At 40.4% G+C, this 24,889-nt stretch overlaps 2 protein-coding genes and 1 non-coding gene across 3 annotated transcripts in view; 2 read left to right on the forward strand and 1 right to left on the reverse strand.

Moving 5' to 3' along the window:
* Positions 1–3,790: 3,790 nt before the first annotated feature.
* On the reverse strand, positions 3,791–5,437 carry LOC121786077 (40S ribosomal protein S26-3-like). Its single transcript, XM_042184601.1, has 5 exons — positions 5,354–5,437; positions 5,138–5,230; positions 4,545–4,629; positions 4,297–4,430; positions 3,791–4,052 (listed from the first exon to the last, which is right to left on the reverse strand). The coding sequence occupies exons 1-5, from the start codon at positions 5,429–5,431 to the stop codon at positions 3,981–3,983; spliced, it is 462 nt and encodes a 153-aa protein (XP_042040535.1). The 5' UTR covers positions 5,432–5,437; the 3' UTR covers positions 3,791–3,980.
* A 971-nt stretch (positions 5,438–6,408) lies between these two features.
* The window catches only part of LOC121786974, a 20,577-nt gene continuing 2,096 nt past the window's right edge, over positions 6,409–24,889 (forward strand). Inside the window, exons 1-5 of the mRNA XM_042185564.1 lie at positions 6,409–7,326; positions 7,416–7,493; positions 7,788–8,102; positions 8,185–8,599; positions 8,703–9,177. Coding sequence (XP_042041498.1) covers positions 8,515–8,599; positions 8,703–9,177 — 560 coding nt within the window. The 5' untranslated portion in view covers positions 6,409–7,326; positions 7,416–7,493; positions 7,788–8,102; positions 8,185–8,514. The remainder of the gene's footprint in view (positions 7,327–7,415; positions 7,494–7,787; positions 8,103–8,184; positions 8,600–8,702; positions 9,178–24,889) is intronic.
* LOC121788147 lies at positions 12,747–12,856 on the forward strand. The gene has a single exon (XR_006047599.1). It is a non-coding gene; the product is annotated as a small nucleolar RNA snoR100 (small nucleolar RNA).

Raw genomic sequence — 24,889 nt, forward strand, 5'->3', positions numbered from 1 at the left:
TTATTGATTTGCCACATACTTGCTCTCAAATGATATTGTGATTACGTTATTTGCTTACTTGGTTGAATAAAATAATAAAATTCGCGATTAGTCTCATTTTTGTTAATTTTTTTTAAGTACCACATTAAATATACCAAATTAAGTAGTACCATGGAAGAACTGAAATAAAGTTTACAAATTTTCATTTTACAATTGATCTCGATCAGTCAATTGAACCACTCACAGTATTCATATATTTATGTTGGGCTATTGGCTCCTAATACGACGAAACTTTTTAAAAATTTATCTTTTCACACGAACTTTAAATTTGATATATAATATTACGAATTTAAATAGTTGTTCTGATAATAAGTGAAATATAGTTGGATTTTATCACTAATGATAAAAATGCAATAACTATATAAGTTCGTGATATTAAATATCTATACATATATAAAAGTTGAGTTTTGGGGACATTTTGGGACTTTAAAATTTTGGTTTGGGATTAAAACAATTTTAGTTAGTGAATAGGTCTATACTATAGTCCGTCTCTACGTTTTACAAAATTAATTATATACTAATAATTAATAATCAATTAAGAGAATGTAATTAATATAATCATACCATTAATTTCTCTAAACGTTATAAGTTTTGGATACTATTGCAATTACCTAGAATCTATAATTATATAATAAGTGTAATCATATGACCATCTAAATATTCTAAGCGTTTTTCATAAAACGGTTGGCTAAGATATTGAGGTCATGTTAATTAATTAATACTAATTAATTATGAGAATGAATACTCCTGCACCATTGCTAATTAATTATGAATTAATTGTGAAAAATAAGAGTACTAATTATATACTAATAGTTGTGTATAACCGACCGATTCATTGTTGAGGCCATATATGTCAATAATTATATACTCCTACCTCCTACGTTTCATATTATTGTAAATGAATTCACGTGATTAATGATTTCTTAATGTGGTCAAATTAATTTCAAAATGATTAAATTAATATGCAATTGATTATCATAATTTTATCATAAATAGTGAACTTGAAAAGTTTTTACAGAGCCTTATGGTTATTTTTTTAGCCTATAAATATGACATTTGGAGGCCTACTATCCACACATACCTACTTATCTTATACAGTACTCCTAAAACTCAAGCTTGATATTTTTGTTCTTACTAGGAAGAAAGGTTGACACCATGGAACCATTCCATATCTTGCTGAATGGTCTGGAGTTTCCTCAGTTTATTCGGTTATCAAAAATAGTCGCATTCATATTTATAAGGCTAACACTCATGGAGCCAAAATCAATATCATCGTTTAGAGTGTGGTTTTCATGATCATGCGATATGTTGTTATGCGGTATTGTTTTGTGCATCGTTTAAAATTTGTATGCAAATTATATGTGTTTTGTTTTGTAAATATGCGTTTCTCGACAACAAACTGTGTCAGAGATGAGGGTAGATGGACTGGCCATGGATGAAGGCCAATGATGTGGTAGTATTTATGTGTAGCATCATCGCCAGCATACTCCAGTCCGGTTTGCAAGTTTGGATTTAGTCTTTTCATGTAATTATTATTAGTTTGATTAATTGTAAATTCATTCATATTTCTTTTCATAACTTAACCAATTGATGTTGTTTCAGATGATCCTCATTCATGTATTTGAATTAGAGTGTGATAAATTTTTATATTTTGTTATTAATTTATTTTGAGTTTAATATATTTTAGTCAATGATTCATGGTTAGTAAATACATTTTTTATTTACAATTTTATATAATTATATTATTTCCAATTACATTTAATTAATTTCTAATTTAAATTAATATTTTGAAATATCTTACATTATAGAAAGTTTACATATCCAGTAATTCGTAAGATGTTATAATCCTTAATCTTATATAATATTTTAAATTATTAAGATATCTTTATTTTAGCATTAAATAATGTTGTAGTTATTATAATTGGAATCTTATTTCACAGGTGATGTGAGTGGATTCATTTTCTATTTCTCAGAAATTAATCAAATCATGTTGTTTCATATGATTCTCACTCATATATTGTGAATCAGATAGCTCCAAATCTTTATAATTTGTTATTAATTATTTCGAGTTTAATAAGTATGTTTTAGTTGTATAATTCATAATTAACATTACATTTTTTTACAATTTTTATATAATGGTATTATTTCTGATTCCATTAAAGTTAATTTATAATTTAAAATTAATATTTTAAAATATCCTAATCTGTGCATTCATTTTTTAAAATTTGATAACATTTACGTAACGCTTAGTTTTTAATTTTTGGGAAATTAAAAGGTTTAAAATTTTTTAATAATAGGTGAAGAAAGTGAAAATTTTGAGGAGTTATCTTCTATTTTTTGGACTATAAATATATGACATTAGGTAATTTATCCACTCACATATTTTTTTTCATCACGTTTTTCACTCCCTCCATATTTTCCAATACTCTTCATATTGTTTAACATGAAGTTATGATATTCTTTTTATTTTTTTCTATTATTAAAGTTTGTTTTAAAGTGATTAACAAAGTAAATTTGAACTGGGACGGTGGGAGGATTTTATTTATATTTGGCTCAATTATTGGTCATGATGATTATATTTTAACGTTAAGGGTTTATGATTTAGGTTTCAAGGTTTGGGTTTTTAGCGTATTAGGGTCACTATATTGCAATGTAATGAAGCTCGACTATGATAAAGTATAGTACTAATTTAAATGGATACAGAATACAAAAAAGATTACACACAATTTTGTGACAATATTATTCTGCGTCGGCGCTTTTATACTTCAAAATATAATTTTAAAACCGTTTTGAGGTTTGAAAAGCTATCGTCCAATTTTAAAACTTGCAATACTACCAATTTGTTTTCGGAATCAAAACTTAATCTTGTGTTAATCAATTAACAATTTAAAATCGTATGATAAAAAATATTTCGCCGTGCATCGCACGTGGGTTAAAACTAGTTAAGTTTAAAGTTTGTGTGAAAAATAAATTTTTTGCAAACTCTTTTCTAATTTTATGAATGATGTTCTTTTTGACTGGATAAATCTATTGCCTGTGACTCTGTGTAGATGATGCGGCCTCCCAATTATTAATAAACTATACATTGATCCACTATTATAAATTGATGGGTACACTCCAAAGTTTTGAAGAGGATATATCTTCTAATCCCATCATTAGATATGGTGAAATCTCCGTTTGTCAATTCAAAATAAACACTAGTACAATACCATCACTATTATTGGCCCTCTAATAATATATGACCCGTCACAAGAATACTATCCATACCTCTATCACATAATCCCATTTATAATCATATTTATGCAATGTTACTTTATACTCCCTCCGTCCCAATAAATATGAAACGTTTGTTTTTTGGCACATGATTTTATGTAATCTTATTTTGTGAGTAAGAAAGAGGAAAAAGTAGAGATAGTGTTATTTCTATTTTAGAAAACGTTTCATTTTTAATAAGACAACCGAAAAAAGGAAAACGTTGCCTTTTCAGTGGGACAGAGGGAGTACTAGTTAAATGAAAGAAGAAAAAATTAAGACAAACAATAAAGTAGTAGCAAAAATGATGTCTTTATAAAATAGTATTGTAAACAAAAGAAATGCCTAAAATAGCTTGGAAGGAAAGAACTGGAGTATCAATTACAATTAAAGAATAATATCGCAATAGATGGAAAATGAAAACTACCTTTGAATTTTAGTTCTTGAAAACAGGGGAGGGGCTTCATGAAGTTAGGCATAATGTAAATTATCTAAACAATTTCAGAAAAAATTATGATATTGTAATTTAAAATTAGAAACAACTGGATTTAATATCTGTTTGCGGATAAAATTGGGTGACATGAATTGTGGCTAACAACTAAATATAACATTGATGATAATCAAAAACAGAAAACGCGGGTTGCATAACAAGGCAAGTGGCCTAGTAACAAAACTCCCAATGAAGCAAATCAAGCGCGACCAGCTTGAGGGGGGCCACCTGGCCGTGGAGCTTGGCCTTGACCGGGCTTAGGCATGTCATCCTGAGGATGTGGAATGGAGTATATTAGTCGAGTGCGAAACACAAAGGAGAGTCAAAGATACAAACACATATTATGTACAAGTAATGGGGTCCTAAACCAGCAATTGATTGTGTTTTAGAGTTACAAAGGAGCAACTAATAACGGTTTTGAGAATATTGTGTACAATATGGTTGTCATCTCGGAAATAATGGTATAGCACACATCCATTTAAGGAATTGCATAAACAAAGAGGAGTAAAACTGACCCTTGGGCGTCTGAAGCGCTGTGGGGGCTCTCTGTTTCTCCTGTCAGTGACAGATCGAACCCTCACTACCTTGGAGTGAATGGCGCATGAGACGCAGTATTGCACCTTCACGTACAGCTTAGGAAGGGTGTACCCTGCCAAAAGGAATCAGATAGTTACACATATCATCCTAACAATTAAATCGAGCAAAAACCAACAGTGTTCAGAGTAAAAGTCTAGCAATAAATAAAGAGGAAGAAGAGGCATACCATCAAAGGCACAAGCTTCTTGAAGATCCCTAACTGCAGCTTGCTCGACTATGTTCCTCACATTGAATCTCTTGATGGCCTTATCCTGTCAAGCATATACCAAACAGCACAATCCCCATCATAAATCAACCTTATAAGACCATCTCCAAGGGTTCACTAAAACCTAAAATGAGATAGGTAATTAGCTCCAATAGTACTCCAAAACAAATCCCATTTTTGGTTTTTTTGAAAAAAAAACTAAAATGAGTTTGAGTTTAGTGTAAATGGTTGGAGATGCTCTAACAACTAGTGTAAATCTATAGGTATGGGAGAAATCTAAACAATGGTGTATATCCTGTTGAATAATAACAACAATTTACACATACTTCATGAAAATCACCTAAATACTCTGATTTTATAATAAATAAATACTCAAATTCCACAGAGCAAGGTCAGGATAGAACTATCATACACAAAAGGAGCTCGTAAAATTCACAAATTTCAAAAACAAATAATAATTCTGAACCAATCCAATTTGCAATTACCAAAATAGGACCAAGCGCATTCATAGCTAATTAGCTAACATCTTAGCAGAAAAAGGAAGAATCAAATACCTTAGGGCAGCATTTGCCGCAGTTGGAGCAGCGGATGAATTTGGTGTGTCCACGACCGTGCTTATTGCGACCTCCGTTCCTTCTCTTAAACGTCTGCAAAATTAGGAAAATAAAAGCAGAAAGTTCATTACTCAGCTGAAAAAAACCAACTGCAACGAATAATAGGAACGTATTATCCACCGATTTTGAAAATAACAAGAGAAAATTGTATCTCACCATTGTTGAGCTACGGAATTGATTCTCAGCAGCTCGGCCACAGCTATGAAACGCAGAAGAGTTAGAAAACAAGAGCATCGAGAGAGAAAATCAGTGGGAAGATTAAATATATGCGATTGGTTACCCTAATGTTACTTTTTTGGGCCATGTCCCATGACTGGCCCAATTAGCTTTTCAATCAGCCCAATTAAAATCACTATTGCTATATGCGTAAATAAATAAATAAATAAATAAATAAATAAATACTTCGACCCAACGATTAGCTTGCGAAATAATCTGCACCGAAGTAGCCTCGCGTCACTCGTTCCTCAGCACCACACACTAATTAAAGTTATATTGATTGCTAAGAGCCCTAACTAGCTCACTACTGTTTGGGTATATTGATCCAACCCGACTTTTCCATCAGGCCCGGTCATGAGTTTTTATTGGCCCGGGGCGGAACTAAAAGAGGGGCCTCATAATAATACTATAAACTAATAGTAACAATAACAACAGTAGTAATAAAACACTTCAATACATCCAAGACAATATTTATAGCATACAATTTATATTATTACCTTAAAAGTTGCCCAGTAGCATGTATATACTCATGTATGTATTTGGATTTTGGAGGCCCCAACGTTTTGGGGGCCCGGGGCGGGGGCACTGCTCGACCCCCCCAGGGCCGGGCCTGTTTTCCATGTGATCTAAAGGACGAGTAGAGTCGGGCTAGGATAATGGTTCGTAATTTACAATGTTATGACTCGAATTCCAATCTATTGAATAGAGAATATGTATCTTATCAGTTAAATTGCATTTTATCTTCTTCGTGAGAACGAAAGTTTGATACGTTAGTTGTTAGTATTGTTAGCCAAATGCCAAGAGTGTGGTTTAGGCCTCCAATATTAATCCCACTCATAAAAGGCCAACTTAAAATTCATGATACAAATAAACATAATTCAATTTCAATATTTGCCTAAATAGAAAGTTCATAGTTTCATAACTCAAAGAAAGAAAAGTATATTAAAGCCCACAAAATCATAATGTAAGTCCAAAGGCAGAAGTAACCATTTTAAGGCAAGCCCAAACCAAACACGCCCTTAAATCGTTTCAATTCAAAATTGTTACTCAAGCGGTCAAGCCCTTGAATTTCCCCCAATTTTCTGCTATTCGTGCCTCCGTCGATTGCAATACCAAACCCATCATCAATTCGAATTCAAATCAAGCTACGTACGAACAGCAGGCATAAGAATTATCCTGCGAAATTAGGTTCTGGATGCATTTTTGAATCCGCCATGGGGGACCTCGATCTCGACGCCGCGAGCTGGGTTCTCGATTTCCTCTTGCGGAAGCCGCTGGCGGAGCGGACGTTGAATTCGCTCCTCGGCGCGCTGCCGCTCCCGAAGGACGACCCCAATCTGCAAAAAATCCTATTGTTGAAGAAACTCGAGTTCGAGCTTTCGCCGCCTTCGTTTTCCGAAGCTACGCTCGATTTGCTGGAGCAGGTGGACGGAATTGAATGCCGGAGAGGGAATGAGGCATCGGACGCCTTAAAATCGGCGTATTGCTCTGTGGCGGTGGATATTACGCTGAGCCCTCTGAGGCACGGAGACAACGGCAAGTTTATTCTTTTCGAGACTGTGAAACGGGTTTGGCGGGGGAAAATTGGGAAGATTGAGAAGAGTGCACAGAGAGGGGGCCTCGGTTCCGAGCAGCTGTGGGTGTGGAAGGATGAGATTGAAGCGGCGGTGTGGGAGGATAGTGTGTGCCAGAGTGTTTTGAACAAGTTTGATAGAGATTCGGCGGAGAAGGCGGTTAGGTTTTATCTGAATGAGGAGAAAGATAAAATGGGGCCTTCATTTCTCGAATCAGTGGCTGCTGGACTGAAGAGTGGGGAGGGTTTGTTCAAATTTAGGCGAATTGAAGTGATTAAGCGAGTGGCGCTTTGTCTCTTAGTGTTGTTAGGGCCGCGAATGGAAGCAATGGCAGCGTAGGTGAGTTTGTTGGCTGTTTTATTGTTAATTTGTTCGATGCTATGTGGATATTGAGAGTTTTGTTTTGTGTTCTTGGATTCTATTTTAAGTGATTAAGCCAGTAGATGAAGAAGAAACGCTATCTCCTCGTGTTGATCGGGCCGCGAATGGAAGCAATTGCAGCAAGGGTGAGTTCTATGTGAAAATTGAGAGTTTTGATTTTTGTTCTTGAATTCCATCTCAAGTTCTGATAGCTTTGAATATGTGTGGTTATAATGATCTTTGTTTCATTTCATCTGTTTTGGGTGTTTAATGCTGAATTGGTTCGATGCTGTGTGATATTTGAATGTTTTATTTCGCGTTCCGTCTCAAGTTTTGATTGTTTTGAATATATGGCTTATAATGTTCTTTGTTTCACTTTATCTGTCTTGGTTATTGTTGAATTGGTTCGATCAAACTGATCACCCAACTCTAAGTTTCAGAAATTGTTGGCTAAGCATCCGTGCTGTGATGTAAGTAAATTTGAAAAATGCCTACGCCTAGTGAAAGATCCAAACGAAGTTATTCAAATGGTCAGACAGATGATTAAGTCCAAGACTGCACTAAGTCACAAATTTTAGAAACTGGAGCAAGCAGTTTCTGCAGAATTGATCAGCCAAAACATGCCCTTGGACTGGTCGGTAACTTTTACAAGAGGGGCTTTGAACCATCGTATTATTCTTATGATCGTATAACAAAAGCAGTTCATAAAGTTGGGTCAGCTTCAGAGGCAGAACACCCCCTGATGAATAAGTCCGGTGTGTGTCCTAAAACCCTTTGAAAACATTTTGTTCTATATTTGTTTCATTAATATTTGCTTTTTTGCATTGATAATGCCAGTAGTTCCTCTGCCAAGGCCTATTGATGAAGCACCCGCTGCAACCTTCTTGCCACTTCGTGGAGTAGATGGCTTTTCAGTTCATATCATTGGTTTTCCTGAGAGTACTACTTTAGTTTCAGCTTGTGATATATTCGGACAATTTGGTACTGGAAAAGAAATTGAACTTCAACTTAGAATCTACAAGGTTAGGTTCTAAATATTATTTAATTGATTGATGGTTTAACATATTTTGCTATATTAGTCACTTCATTTACACTCTTGGGCTCAATTGGTTGCTGCAACGAAAATTGCTTTGGTTTGGCTTTGTGAAATTTGGGGATGCACCGGCCATGAAAAAGGCCATTGAGGCTTCTCCGATAACTATTGGTGGGAGCGAAACTATAGTCGAGATAAAAAGGTCCAGAAGTTATTATGGTAATTCTCAAACTCCAAGAAAAGACTCTATGTCTTTCTTTCTTTTATCAGATGTCTATTTGTCTTTGTTTCATTTCTTCTGTCTTGGTTGCTGTTGATTTAGAAATGCACAAGGGGAAATTCAAGCTTAAAGATAAGCTTGTTGGCGTTAGACATGTGAGATCTACAACTGGGAATTCGAGAGGTGCAAAAATTGTTGACTGTGACGAAGCTGATGAGGCAGAGCCCTCGGGTAAGATACATAGAAGATCACCACGCAGTGCAGAAACAAATGAAGCTTGGGAAACCCTTAAAAAGAGTTCGAAGGAGCTCCGAGCATCTGTTAAGGATCCCCTTCCTGATGCAATCCACAACGGTCTGAGGCAGGATAAGCGTCAAGAAGTGGCTGAAAACAACTCTATCACCATCCATAACGGGTATTTTGGGTCCTCCATTACTTGTTCCAGCCCTTTCTTAACACTCATCTTGCCACGCAGTGCAGAAACAAATGAAGCTTGGGAAGCCCTTAAAAAGAGTTCGAAGGAGCTCCGAGCATCTGTTAAGGATCCCCTTCCTGATGCAATCCACAACGGTCTGAGGCAGGATAAACGTCAAGATGTGGCTGAAAACAGTAATGCTGAACCCAGGCGGCAACAATTTTTGCACCTCTCGAATTCCCGGTTGTAGATCTCACACGTCTAATGCCAACAAGCTTATTTTTAAGCTTGAATTTCCCCTTGTGCATTTATAAATCAACAGCAACCAAGACAGAAGAAATGAAACAAAGACAAATAGACATCTGATAAAAGAAAGAAAGACAGAGTCTTTTCTTGGAGTTTGGGAATTACCATAATAACTTCTGGACCTTTTTATCTCGACTATAGTTTCGCACCCACCAATTGTTATCGGAGAAGCCTCAATGGCCTTTTTCATGGCCGGTGCATCCCCAAATTTCACAAAGCTAAACCAAAGCGATTTTCGCTGCAGCAACCAATTGAGACCAAGAGTGTAAATGAAGTGACTAATATAGCAAAATCTGTTAAACCATCAATCAATTAAATAATATTTAGAACCTAACCTTGTAGATTCTAAGTTGAAGTTCAATTTCTTTTACAGTACCAAATTGTCTGAATATATCACAAGCTGAAGCTAAAGTAGTACTCTCAGGAAAACTAATGATATGAACCGAAAGTTCAATTTCGAAGAAAGTGAGAAACGAAGCCGGGAAAGAGCGTGGAAAAAGAAAGACGAGTAGAAGACGGATTTATAAACGTGTGAAACACGGAATCTCATTGCGACGACAATGCCACCGCCACCGCCTCCATCACCACCTCTGCTGTCGGCACAGAAATGAAGTATGAGTGAGAGAAGACGCAGCGACGTATTCAACAAATTCTTCTTAAATTCTCACTACAGCATGAAAGCAAGAAGAAGAAGAAGCATAGAGAATATGGATTCTCTCCTCCACGAAGCTCCTCCGCCGCTGAGTTTTCGAATTTCACCGCTGTCGCCGTCAATGGTGAAGCTAGGATTTCAAGACGGGGGCCAAGTCACTGTTAATAAGTATAGGATTTATTCGATGTCGGTGATGTTGGAAGCTCAAAATAATTAATATTTAATATTTTCATTAGAGAGAATTGGAATATACATAGTAGTAGTATTATATTGCATTAGAATAAAGAAAAGAGAAAAAAACTAGAGCATATAGAAAAAGAGAAATATGCATCAGAAAAAAGAAAAAAAGACTAGCATAAAAACAGAAGAGAAAAATGTTGCCGCGAGAATCGAACTTGCACCATCTGCATTGCAAGACTGCGTGTCATACCAACTGCACCAGAGATACTACAGTAGCAGTGTGGTTTGCATATATTATACTCCGACTACTTGCACTTATTTCCTTTCTGGGCGTCCCAAGTTATTTGCACTCTTTCCATTTTTAGTAAAAATTATCACCTACAGCCGCAATTGTTGACTTTGCTATACACTCATTCCTTAATCTCCGTGCCGAAAAGGAAATGTGCGAGTAGTTCTGGACGGAGGGAGTATATAGGCAATCGACAAATTGATAGGGGGACCAGGGCCCCTCGGCCCCAACGTGGCTTCGCCACTGGTTGCCGCCTCCTCCACCAGCTCCCTCGCTTCAGCAACTGTCGTCTTCCACACTGTTTTTATCCAATAAGCCCATAATAAAAAGAACCATAACTGTCAAAGTGGAGAGATCCTCCCACCATCTCCGTCTTTCCCTATTGCTTACGGTGGCGGTGGAGATTTGGGGGATTTGAGTTTGTAGAGAGAGAGAGAGAGTAGGTCAACTGATTCCGGTGATGGTGGAGTCGGTGCCGGGATCTGAGTCCCGGGGTTGCCGGCGGCGGTAAGGAAGAGGAGGAAGAGAGTACACGTAGGGATGAGGAGTGATGGAGGATGATAAGACACATCATCTTAAAATTTGGCATCCACGCCATCCACACAACACACACCTAACAGCCATGTCAGCTTAAAAAGACACATCAGCTGGATTCATAGTCGGAAAACCCGCCATGGGAAAACGACAATCGATCGTAAAGTTCGTGACATTATACGCCAATTTTATAGTTCGTTGGAAAAACCGGAATTTGGTGAAAGTTTATGACTTTTAATGTATCATGTTGTTTTAATTAATTGAGATTAATTTGATCAAATCAAAAGACAAGATTTATTATACATACGTAGCGTAGCATTATTATTCCCAAACTAAATATTCTTCAAACCAACCAAATAACATATCATAAAAATAAACCATATCAAATTCACCAAACTAAACACCACAATGCATGCATCATGAAACATATACGTTCATATTATTTTCAGTATTTTAGTTAGTACTTATCTTTTTACTGTAAAAACTCATGTACGTCTACTACGTATTCCAAACCAAATAAAAATAGGTATTGATTTTTGTTTTTCTTCAAAAAACGTTACAATTCGAAAAGGTTATAAAGAATTAGGTTAGAGTGAACAATTTACCATGTATAACGCATAACTTTCTATAGGTACGTACCGTATGTCTCAAAAACTCGTACACTATACAATAATTGATAGTATACTACACAAGATGTGTATCAAATCAATGTAAAATGTTCTTTTGATTTAACGTTAGTCAAGTGTTATAATAACAATACAAATATTTCAATGTTTTGAAAGCTCCATTGGAAAATTAATCAAACATAGAAATTCATCGTGACGAATACATTGTTAATTCGAATTTAATCAATAATTTCTTAAAACCAAGACTTATGGATTATTATAGAATGATGTTAGTATTAAAATGATAAATAACAATCAAAATCTCAAGATAGCTTGTAACCAAAGATTCATCATTCAAGAATATCCTCTACTGCTACGAGGCAAATAAGAAATAAGTGTTCATCATTGTTTTAAATACTAGTAGTATATTTTTTAATAATTAATTATAAAACTACAAATAGTTTTTAAAGATAACATAAATGATAAATATTATATGCAGTATTCATGAGAAACTCTCGTTTAGTTTACATTTAACGCTATTTGTTTTGTTTAACATTTTAACTTTAATTATAATATCTCAAAAATTAATAGTCAACGACATTAATTTTATAAAAGTTATATAAAACCAAAACTTAAATTATTTTTCTCTACAAAACAAATTCTCCACATTTAGAATTATTTAATTTATCTAAAATTAATATTTTGATACTTAAAATAATAGTATTATCCCTGTCATAAATCAGCTGAAAATCATAGTTAATTTTGTTATACATACCCCAATCCAGGCCCAACAAACAGCATTTCCGGTGATCCACCAATCAATCCGTGAAGCCCTAGCTAATCAACTCGCCTATAAATACCAGTCGCAAATACACAATTTTCAATCCAAACAAATCAGTTCTCCAATTCCGATCTAGATCTTTCCCTTCACTATTTGATTTACGCATTATTATCTCCATCGATTTTCGATTCAGCTTCAAAGCCGATTTACTTGTTCTAATTGAAGATCCGACTAAATTGTTAGGTTTTCAGATTCAATCGATTATTTTGATTTAGGAACAAATTCTTCATCCCTTTTTCTGATTTTTTTTATTCTGTTTTGTTTGTGATATGAATTTGTGGATTGGATCTGTGTACAATAAGCCGATGCTCTGGATATGAAAAATAATGAAGGAAGCATGGTAATGTGCACAGAGAGCGATGTTGCAAGGTCTACATGTCTGCCCCCTCCGATTTCTCCTCATGACTTGGGGGCCTGGTTTTAGACCTACATTTTGTTGGATCAGCTTTTGTTTTCAATTCTAGGTTTTGAATTTGCAAAAAAAAAGTCTATTTTTTACATTTAATTTTAAATTGATTTTGCATAAGCTTGATTTTTTTAAAAAATTATTTTATTTCGCTGATCCTCGGTTATATCCAAATTCCATTCTTAGCTGAACTTTGATCGGATTATCAAATTAATTAATTATAAGCCCTTAATTGGAATAATTATTTTGGAAACATTCATTTTTCTAGTATAGAAGCATTACTGAACCAACGGACTCACAAAGTCACAATTATAACAAACAAATATAAAAGACACTTTTTTTCTTCAGCATAAAAAGATTACCTTATTAAATTAAATTTGTGGCATATGACGACCATCACGTAAATCACAATATCATCTTTTTGATTGTTACAACAAATTATTTATTGGCTTCAATATTAAATTACGTGCTGTATTATACACAGCTATATTTGAGTAGAATTTATTCAAATCCTAATCTTGACATAAAAGGAAGTCTAAATTAGTTGATCACACTTAAAAAAACATATGTTTACGAGGGACATGTATTGTGCTAGTACATAGAGTAGTAAATTTTGATACATAAGTTATATTAATAGTACATCAATTTCCAAATTGCTAAATAACGACCTCATGTAATTTATGGCAAAAAGGAAATTTGAACTTAGGTGATCAAATTTTGTAGACACTTGCATAGTAATGTAGAAATAGTATAGTGAAAGATCACCAAGGAGTATTATTCATGTGGTTGTAACCTTATTTAGATAAATAATGCCTCAAGCATTAGTTTATCGGCTTCAAAACGAGCATCGCAAGTAAAAGATTAAATTTTATTTACATTTTACTTTTAATATCATGATTACTAGTAAAAGATTAAATTTTATTTATTGTTTACGTACCTGCAACATTCATGTTCTCAACAATGTAAAGAACATTGTCTTCATTGATCTTTCCATTACGTTGAGCTTTAAGAATGTCATCAACACCACATTTCAACCCATTGTGTTGTGGATGCAATATTCCTACATTCGGAAAAATATGACTTAATTGGACCCAATTAATATTCAAAACTAGTATGAGAAAATCAGACAAACGTATTTGATACTTAGAAAGTCGAGCATAAATATTATTTTATTCTATGTGAAATTAACCTCAGATCGTTTATGATGGAGTACGTACTAAACAAGCCCAATAGCAGTGACGGCCCATCACCCAAAGCCCAAGGAAGAGTATCAGTTCGGCATTACCAAAGAGTTCGGCCCCAGCCTACAGCTCGGTAAAAGCCGACCAATCAAGCTCTACTCTCAGATCGGCAAAAGCTGCTCGGCAATAGTTCAGAAGTTCGGTCTCAGTATTCGACCGAACTGGAAGATAGTCAACTCATGCAGGATCACATGCAGGATAGTGGATCAAGCACAGAGATAGTGGACTCATGCAGGATCTCATGCAGGATAGTGGACCCATGCAGGATCTCCATGACCTCCACGACATTCACAACCATCATTAGTGGTGATGCAAGCCACGATCTTAGTTCAATGTATAAATAGAACTCAGATCAGATAAAGAAAGGTTAAGCTCTCTAGACATAAAAGATCATATAGCAAGTCTGTATTGTAAGCTGTAGAAAACAGATCAAGCAATACAACTCTGCCCTCTTTTCTTCCCGTGGACGTAGATTTACCTCAGTAAATCGAACCACGTAAATCTCTGTGTCGTGATCTGCATTTTCCTGCATTCATCACCATCAAAAATTCGCCAAACCATCACTGGCGCCGTCTGTGGGAAACAGAGAACCAAATTTGTGATAAAGCGAATTTTTGACCCTTTTTTCACCCCAAAAAAATGCATACCAGATCACATACTACCCGTAATACCGTTCGTGAAAACCATGAGGAAGCTAGTCCAGCCCGCAGGTCCGGAAAACAGCCTCGGGAGACATCTACTTCCAGTTTTCACGATGAAGGAACAAGCCGCTCAAAAGGTCCACACACCGAGTCTTCCCAGCAGCCTGATTTGAATGAGGCTGTCAAGCTGTTCTTGGCTGAGAAGCAGGATGAGTTCTTAGCCTTCCTGCAAAAGAGCCAAGAGCCGAAGACGAAAACGGTGGATTCTCCTTCCTCATCCAGACATGAAAGTCACTACCGCAGTAGTGCCGTGTCTTCCAGGAAGAAGAATCCTCAACCCCGACATGTTCCTGTTCCTCCTCGGTACCGGAATCACAGGAGAACTCCATCTCCTCCATACCGAAGAGATATCGGGTTCGCCATGTACGGAGCATTGAAGACTCCGTTCTCGGACGATATCACCCGAACTCCCTTGCCACAGAACTACCGAACTCCGTCGATGACTTATGACGGGTTGGTGGATCCTCATGACTTCCTGGGACGCTATCAGTATAATATGGCGAACCAGGGTCTCAATGAGGTCCATATGTGCAAGCTGTTCCCCGAGCTGCTTATCGGGAACGCGAGAAGGTGGTTCGATAGCCTCCCCCAAGGCAGCATTAGATCTTACCGAGATCTAATGGATGCTTTCCACAGGAGGTTCTTTCAGAAAGCGGAAGCCCGAATCACTTCGGCTCAGCTGCTTTCTATACGTCAAGGTCGCGACGAAAAGATCAGCGACTTTATGACAAGATTCCACAAGGAATGCCTACAAGTAGATCTCAATGATCTACTTGTCATTTCGGCATTCCAAAATGGAATCCTGCCCGGAGCTCTCTACAGAAAGCTCGTGGAATGCAGTCCGCAAACAGCTCAACAGATGTGGGACATTGCGGACCAGTTCTCCCGTGCCGATGAGGCAGACCGTCGCAAACGGTCTTTAGACAGCTCATCCCGAGGAGACAGGAGGAAGCCCGATCACAGCGATCAGGGACAAACTCGCCGAACTCCTTTTGGCGATCAGGGACATCCTCGCCGAACTCCTTTTGAAAGGATTCAAAGGACTCCGGTGCAAGACCGATTGGGGCCACGTCTCAATCCTGAGAAGCCGCCCGCTCAGTTCGTACCATTGAACAAGTCAAGAGCGGAAATTTTCGAACTGCATTCCGATATGTTCGAAAAGCCAAGGCGGATGACGAAATCGGCCGCGCGTCGACCTCAGGATCAATATTGCTCCTTCCATCAAGACCACGGTCACGATACCGAGGAGTGCCGACATTTGGCTGCAGGTATTGATGCTCTTGTGAAAGCAGGGACATTAAAAAAATACCAAAGCAAGCAGCCGAAAAAGAACAAAAAGCAGAGAGGTGCGAACTGCGCTCCTCAGGATCCGAAAAGGCAACAGGATCCCGAAGACGATGACGAGCAGCAATATGATGGAGTAATCCTGACTATTGATGCTCTCCCTGCCGGGAAGACTAAATCGTCCCTGAAGTCAGAGCGCAGAGGCTCCAATCGAGAGGAGCCAACGCATAAAAGGCTGAAGCAGGACGAAGTGATTACATTTTCAGATGCAGATCCCGTCCCGGCCATCTCTCCTCATCAAGACGCTATTGTCATCCAAGCCGGAGTGGCAAACAAACTGATCCACAGAGTGTTTGTGGATACAGGAGCGTCAGTCAGCATTCTTTTTAAAGAATGTTTCGATAAACTAGAAGTGGATCCAGCTCGGCTTAGTCCGGCACCACTTCCTCTGAAAAGTTTCGCCCAGGAGGACACCCGCCCTGAGGGTATTATCAGCCTTCCGATCACGGTGGGAAAAGCGCCTACAAGCTCCAGTACGATGATCGAGTTCTTTGTGGTAAAAGCTCGGTCTCCGTACAATATCATCCTGGGAAGAGACTGGCTCAACGCAGTTCGGGCCGTTTGCTCTACTTATCATCTCACCATCAAGCTCCCCACTAAAGGGGGGATAGCGGTCATCCGAGGTGATCAAAAGAGAGCAAAAGAGTGTCTGCAGATTGCGCTTAAAAGTGCCGAGCAATCAGATCGGCATCATCAAGCATAGCAATCACAGCAGCCGGAGTCAGAGGCAAGCGAAATGACCGAAGTCACACCAGAGCCGAACTCAATGACCATTCAGTTATACGAAGATGATCCATCCAGAACGGTCAAGATCGGTTTCGCGGGAACGCCTCTACTCCGAGAAAAGACCATCCAGCTCCTCAAGGAGTACAAAGATGTCTTTGCATGGTCTCCGTTGGACATGACCGGAGTGCCCTCTGAGGTAATCACTCATCGGTTAAATATTGATCCATCAGTCCGGCCTATAAAACAGAAGCAAAGACTCTTTGCGGCAGAAAGAAATCAAGTCATCCATGACGAAGTCCGCCAATTACTGAAAGCGGATGTATTATTCGAGGTGAAATATCCCTCTTGGGTGGCCAATCCTGTGATGATCAAGAAAAAAGAAGGAGGATGGCGGATGTGCATAGATTTTACCGATCTAAACAAGCACTGTCCTAAAGATTGCTATCCCCTTCCGAACATAGACAAAAAAGTAGAAGCTTTGATCGGCTTCGAAATTTTCTGTTTTCTTGATTTGTACAAAGGCTACCACCAAGTCTTAATGGATGAGAATGATGCTCCAAAAACGGCTTTCATTACTGACTTCGGCATCTTTGCTTATAAAAAAATGTCGTTCGGTTTAAAGAATGCCGGAGCCACATATCAAAGGATGGTAGATAAGCTTTTTCGGCATTTGATCGGAAAGGAGGTTGAAGTGTATGTTGACGACATAGTCGTTAAAAGCAGAAGCACTTCGGAGTACGAAGACAATCTCAAGTCCACCCTCGACGTGCTCCGAAAAGCCAACCTCAAACTCAATCCCCAAAAATGTACCTTTTTGGTAGATTCGGGAAAGTTTCTAGGTTGTTGGGTTTCAAAGGAAGGACTCAAGGCAAATCCGCTAAAAGTTCAAGTTGTTCAGAACATGGCAATGCCGAAGTCCATACATGATGTGCAAAGGCTAACTGGATGTCTAGCCGCACTGAATAGATTCCTTTCCCAAGCAGCCGAAAAGCAAATGCCATTCTTCAAAGTGTTAAAGAAGGCACCAAAGTTTGAGTGGGGAGTCGAGCAGAAAAAGGCTTTTGACGAGCTCAAAAGTTATTTAGCCGAGCTTCCTATTCTCTCTGCTCCAACAGATGCTGAAGTGATATTCTTATACTTAGCGGCATCGGATCAGACCATTAGCGCGGTGCTTGTACGAGAAGAAGGCCTAAAGCAGCTTCCCATCTACTTTACAAGCCGAGCATTAAGAGGTCCAGAAACAAGGTATCAACCTCTGGAAAAAATTGCTCTGGCATTAGTAAATGCAGCAAGGAGACTGCGGCCATATTTCTATGCTCACAAGGTATGCGTCTTAACCGATCTTCCACTTCGGCAAGTTTTGACCAAGCCAGAAGCATCAGGCAGAATCGCCAAATGGGCCATAGAGTTGGGAGAACACTCAATCGAATACCTACCTCGGAAAGCCATCAAGGGACAAGCCTTGGCAGATTTTCTTGCAGAAGCAAAGTTCGATCAAGCAACCCCTGTCATTGCCGAACAGAAAAATTCTACCAATGCCGAACTAGCACAGCCCCTGGAATCCGAAGTAGAGCCACCGGACTGCTGGAGCGGATTCGTAGATGGAGCTTCGAATAAAACGGGAAGTGGAGCTGGTATTTTACTTATCGCTCCCGACGGACACGAGGTAACTTACTCACTTCGGTTCTTATTCCCAACTACTAATAATGAAGCCGAATACGAAGCTCTCCTTGCCGGACTCAAGCTAGCGCAAAGTCTATTTATCAAGTCTCTCAAAATCCATTGTGATTCACAAGTCGTAGTGAATCACATGTTGGGTAGAAGTGAAGCCCGTGATGAGAGGATGAGGAAATATTGGGACAAAGCGCAAAGCATTAGTCGAAGTTTCTCTTATTTTCGGATAATCCGCATTCCCAGAGCGGAAAACAACCGAGCAGATATTTTAAGTAAGTTAGCCTCATATCCAAGTTCAAAGGTGGAGGAATTGATGCACAGAAGCATTGATGAAGCTGAGGTACTTTCAGTAGCCAGCTCGCCGAACTGGATGACGCCGATCTTACAGTATCTAGATCAAGGACAACTGCCCGAGGATAAGAGAGAAGCTCGGAAAATCACATGCCGAGCCCTTCGGTACGAACTTCATGGAGGAGTCCTATACAGAAAGTCCTACCTTCAACCGTTATTGCGATGTGTAGGGCCAGAAGAGACGGACTACATCCTTAGAGAAGTTCATGAAGGATCTTGCGGTAGCCACATCGGAGCTAGAGCTTTAGCTAAAAAAGTTCTGAGATGGGGGTATTATTGGCCAACTTTGGTACAAGACGCAGTACAGCTCGTCAAGACATGCACGAAGTGCCAAATCCATGCAAATATCCCAAAGATGCCGCAGACCGATCTATATGCTATGCAAAGCCCTTGGCCTTTTATGCAATGGGGCATAGACATAGTGGGACCACTACCACAAGCTCCTCGGCAAATGAAATTCCTTATCGTTGCCGTGGATTACTTTACAAAGTGGGTAGAAGCTGAACCATTAGCTACGATAACGAGCTCGAAGGCACTGGATTTCGTCTGGAAGAACATAGTGTGCCGATTTGGCTTACCCCACATCCTCATCTCGGATAACGGGACTCAGTTCACCGACAAGACGTTCAAGAATTGGTGCCAAGAGCTGAATATTCAACAGCGGTTCACTTCGGTCTCTCATCCACAAGCAAACGGACAAACGGAGGTAACAAACCGTATCTTGGTGAAAGGGTTAAAGCTCGGTTAGAACAAGCCAAAGGACAATGGGTAGAAAATCTCCCTCAGTCCTATGGTCCTACCGAACTACACCCAAAGCTTCCAACGGTGAAACTCCGTACAGTCTGGTGTACGGCGCTGAAGCCGTGATTCCGGTTGAGATCGGCGTACCCAGTCCCCGAACTCTAAATTTCTCCTCAGAAATGAATGATGACGGACTGAGAGCCGAGCTAGATCTGGCCGAAGAAAGAAGAGATTGGCCTGCATAAAAGCAGCCAAGTTACAAGGAGGCAAGTAGCCCGGTATCATAACCAAAAGGGTGAAAAAGCTGCAATTTCAAGTGGGAGATCTCGTCTTGAGAACAACGAAGTAAGCCGAGCAGAAAAGCTGGGCAGCTCGAACCCACATGGGAGGTCAATAATCGGTGGTCAGAAGTCCTCGGCAAAGGGTCTTACAAATTGACTCACATGTCAGGAGAACAAGAGTACCCCGAACATGGCACATTTCCAACCTCAAGAAGTTCCATTTGCAAGAGACAGTCCGGTCAGTCCGTCTTGTGTCTAGTTCGGTCCTTAGAGGTATGTGTTTTTCTTTGTTTTTTTTACTTTGGTCTATGTGCTTTTTGTTTTGTCTATGTGCGTCTCGTTCGTTTATGTGCGTCTTGCTTGTCTAGGTGTGTTTTGTCTGTCTATGTGCGTGTCGTCTCTTACAAATGTTACTGAGGTAATCTTGTTCTTCAAAGGCTGATCCCCCTTTTTAGAACATATATAAGCCAACGATTGTGAGTTCCAAGCTTCTAAGGAGGATACAAGACCACAATTCAGCTTAAAAAACAAGCAGTCGTCTGAAACGAACTGCAACAATAAGCCAACGATTGTGAGTCCAAGCTTCTAAGGAGGATACAAGGACCACAATTCGGCTTAAGAAACAAGCAGTTCGTCTGAAACGAACTGCAACAAAGGGAAAGTCCGATCCACGCGATTAAAAACTCGGCCGAATTAGGACAAGGGAAAAGTCCGATCCAAGCGATATAAAACTCGCCAAATTAGGACACAAGCTTAGTCCGGTCAAAGAAATTTACTTCATAAGGACCAAGACGAGTCCGGTCAAAGAGGTTTACTTCATAAGACCAAAGACGAGTCCGGTCAAAGAAGTTTATTTCATAAGACCGAGGACCAAGTCCGGTCAAAGAAGTTTACTTCATAAGACCAAACACGAGTCCGGTCAAAGAAGCTTACTTCATAAGACCGAGGACGAGTCCGGTCAAAGAAGTCTACTTCATAAGACCGAGGACGAGCACGATGAAATTTTTTCGCTGAGCTGTAAATACGCAGTGATTAGAAGCGAAATGAAGATTTCATTTATTAAAACTTGTTCGGCATACAACTCCGCTGCCCTACGAGAAGGTGTTACGCCATTACAAAGGACTATTTCTACTGTCCCTGGTTGCTAAAGTTGAGCCATCTATTCACAAAAATCCTCGTGAAGCCGAGTTCGGGCATTCTCGGCAGCTGAAGAATAAGCAGGTCGACGAGATGCTCTAATCGACCTACCGCCTCTTCCCTGAGCCCGGGAAGCTCTAGCACCTCGGCGGCGAAGAGTCTCTTCACGAAGCATTTGTTGATCTTGCTCACTCATAATCACAGCTCCTCTACGAACTTCAGTCCGTTCTCGTCTTGACGTTTCCGGTTGCTCCTGAGTCCGTTCTCGTCTTGACGTTTCCCGCTGTTCCTGAGTTCGTTGCTGACTTGGAGTAGAGTCTTGAGCAAGTGAATCAGGGGTTTGAGCTGGAGTGCGACCATCTGTTTGGCGGGGAAATGCCTAAGGAATCTCTCGATTGAAGGACGCCGGGCAAGAATGATGTCGTACCGAGAAGCCCAGCGCCGCAATGATGTCACGACTGTTGGCAAGCCGAGCTCTCCAGCGCATTGTTCCTCCGAGTACGTGATATTCCTCCCACAGGTTCGTCAACTCGTTCCTGAACTTCAGAGATGGTCATTCCCCCGCCGCATGCAGATGAAATCCTCATACGCAGTCCTCTCAGCGACGGCGGTGGGTTATTCAGCTCGGCCTCCAGATTCTTTCTTTTCGGACTCTAAGTCCTTATTGTCGGCCTCCAGCTTCAACTGAACGAGCCAAGAGTTCGTCATTCTTCACCTGGTCAGCTATGGCTCTTTTCTCAGGCTTCGTCTAAAGCGAAGAGTACAGCCGCTTCCAGGTGAAGTACCTCCAGCTCCTTAAAGTTTCAGAATATAAGAGCAGCTATGTCAGTCGGCATTTCAGATTACTCAGCAGGTAGTAAACCACAACAGGAGTAAAAGAGAGTACGAAAGCTATACGAAGACACAAGAGCAGAAAGAAGAATTTTTTCATTCATAAGAAAAATTTTTTCTACACAAGGGCTTCAAGGCCGTTTTACAAGAAGGAAGAAACTTAAACTAAGAGAAGGGAGACGAAATCATACTCCGCCAGCTTCGTCTCCGCCTTCTTCGGTGAGGTTCAGCTTCCTTCTCCTTGTCTGCTTCAGCTTCAGCCCTCGGCCTCCCTGCTCTCCCCAGCCTGCTCGGCGCCACCGTAGCCGATCTGCTGCCACCTGCCTGCTCGGCTGCTCATCGCCGGTCTGCCGTCATTGCCTGGCTCGGTCTCCACCCTCTCCATGGAAAATTGGAAGCGGGTGAAACTGACCCTATGGAGGCAAGATAGCCTCCATGTTCTCATCGCGGTCAGCTCGGCAACTACGAACTTGGTCTGCAGAAAAGCAGGACCGACGACGAAGCAAGCTCCTCAAGCACCGGACAGACTCTGAAGCCGAGCTGCTATCTCTCGGCCGTACAGCGGCAGGATGACTTCGGGACCCTGCTCGGCTTTATCGGTCATCAGTTTCAGCAGATCACCGACAAAGGCTGAAAATTGATTGCTCAGAAAGAGTTTCTCCGCGAAAGCACGGAGAACCTCCCCTTGGGCAACCACGGCGGCAGCATCCCTCCGTTTCGTCTGCTCTCGCTGGATGACGAGCTGGTTTTTGGCAAACTGAGCTTCATCCTGGGCCGAAATCCTAGCAGCTCTGGCTTTCTCAAAGTTTTGCCTCAGCCTGCTCGGCCCGGTGACAAGCAGCCGCCAACTTCCTCTGCATCTCAGCATAGTCGTTGGACGCTTTGGAGAGTTTCAACGGCGACGAGCTTGGAGAGCATATCGTTCCTCTGAAAATGGATAAAGAAAAAAGTCAACAGAGGGCACCAAAATACAGGGAAAAGAAGCAAAGCCAAAGAATCAACAAGACAATTCACCTCGGCGAAGTCCGTGGGCCATTGCAAAAGGCTCACAGACATTTTCCGAAGGGGGCCCCATGACGATGTCTCTCTCCGACGCTCTTGGGGGCTTCTGGGCCTTCCCCTTCCCCTTTGCCGAAGTCGACTCCGGCTTCTTCGGATCCGAAGAGGTTTTTTGCCTCTTCGGAGTCTCTCGGCATCAGACGCCGAGCTGGTGGTTTTCGGCCTCTCCGGCTCCTTGGACTCCGAAGATTTGCGGCTCAGCTTATTCAATATGTTCACTACCGAAAAACAAGGAAACAAGGTAGTTTTCGCGCTTAAAGCAGTAAAGGCATAAAAAAGGAAATCCTCACCCTCAGTCTCTTCGTCCGAAGACAAGATATGAACACGAGGTCGCCCTTGACGAGCTCAGGTTTCCGAGTATTGTTTCCTAATCATAGGAATCTTATTGAGCTCGCCCTCGAGCTCGGCCAACGGTTCTAACCGAGGATGGGGAATCACACGGACTTCGGCCCTCTCCAAGGAAAGCCCGCGAGAGCCGAAGTCCTATTATAAAAAAAGAAACGGTTTTGCCATTTCGGCCACTTGGTTTTGCAGAAGGCCCTAAAAGGCTTGTAAGGGGATCAAGTAAAAACCAAGATCCCTTCCTTTTTAAACTGGAAAAAATTAAGGTATGCCCGCAGAGACAGATCCTTATCTAGCCTACGGAGTTCGGCAGCAAAAGCCGACAAGTGCCTCCAAGAATTCGGAGTCACCTGACCTAAAGGGAGTTGAAAATAAATCAAGAAGCTCTACAAAAAGGTGGGGGAAGAGGGAAACGAAGCCCGCATTCTAAGCAGGCTTCGTAACGGTGGCATAAACCCTCCGGCGGGTCGTTAGCCCTATGATCATCGTGGGGACCACCGCCTTCCCCCCGGGAATAGAAGATATTTTTCGTGTAGAGATATCACGGGTTGTCCTTACTTCAAGACGCTGTGAAAGTATTCTTACAGTCTTCTCCCCGGACTCTTTTCCGGCTAGAAGACCCCTTGTCCCCTTTCCTACGCTACCTAACTCAGAAGAAGAGAAAGAAGAACATGGTTCTTACTCTTTGCAAAATCTGAAGAAATCCTGAAGAAATTCTTGAAAGCGGAAGGAAATTTTTACGCAAAAGAGACAGAGTACAGAAGAAGCAATAGCAAAAGTATTCAAAGGATGAAAGAAAGGGCGTATTTATCAGATTCGGAGAAGAGTTTCAAATCATCGCACCGTTTCGAATCCCACCTTTTTAGGATTCAATACGGCCGGATTTTACGGTCGCATTTAATGCAGGTCACGCGCAAGGCACGTCCCCTGACGTCAGCCTCCCCCGTACCTTTATCAAAATGCCGAAGTGACTCGCTTCGCCGAAGTGATTCACTTTCTGTTTTCGGGGGGGGGTAGTGATGGGTTACGGACTAAACAAGCCCAACACAGTGACGGCTCATCAGCCCAAAGCCCAAGGAAGAGTATCAGTTCGGCATTACCAAAGAGTTCGGCCCCAGCCTACAGCTCGGTAAAAGCCGACCAATCAAGCTCTACTCTCAGATCGGCAAAAGCTGCTCGGCAATAGTTCAGCAGTTCGGTCTCAGTATTCGACCGAACTGGAAGATAGTCAACTCATGCAGGATCACATGCAGGATAGTGGACCAAGCACAGAGATAGTGGACTCATGCAGGATCTCATGCAGGATAGTGGACCCATGCAGGATCTCCATGACCTCCACGACATTCACAACCATCATTAGTGGTGATGCAAGCCACGATCTTAGTTCAATGTATAAATAGAACTCAGATCAGATAAAGAAAGGTTAAGTTCTCTAGAGATCAAATATCAATAGCAAGTCTGTATTGTAAGCTGTAGAAAACAGATCAAGCAATACAACTCTGCCCTCTTTTCTTCCCGTGGACGTAGATTTACCTCAGTAAATCGAACCACGTAAATCTCTGTGTCGTTCTGTATTTTCCTGCATTCATCACCATCAAAAATTCGCCAAACCATCAGTTTATGTATTCATCAT

Source organism: Salvia splendens, chromosome 22, assembly GCF_004379255.2.
Source record: "Salvia splendens isolate huo1 chromosome 22, SspV2, whole genome shotgun sequence".
NCBI classification, from domain to species: domain Eukaryota; kingdom Viridiplantae; phylum Streptophyta; class Magnoliopsida; order Lamiales; family Lamiaceae; genus Salvia; species Salvia splendens.

Bases quoted from the DNA above. Each gene is read 5' to 3' on its own strand.
- LOC121786077 (XM_042184601.1), bottom strand. From the start codon at position 5,431: ATGCTCTTGTTTTCTAACTCTTCTGCGTTTCATAGCTGTGGCCGAGCT. The intron at 4,431-4,544 runs GTATGCCTCTTC...TCCTTTTGGCAG, and splicing joins AGAAGCTTGTGCCTTTGATG to GGTACACCCTTCCTAAGCTG. The intron at 4,053-4,296 runs GTCAGTTTTACT...CCACATCCTCAG, and splicing joins AGCGCTTCAGACGCCCAAGG to GATGACATGCCTAAGCCCGG.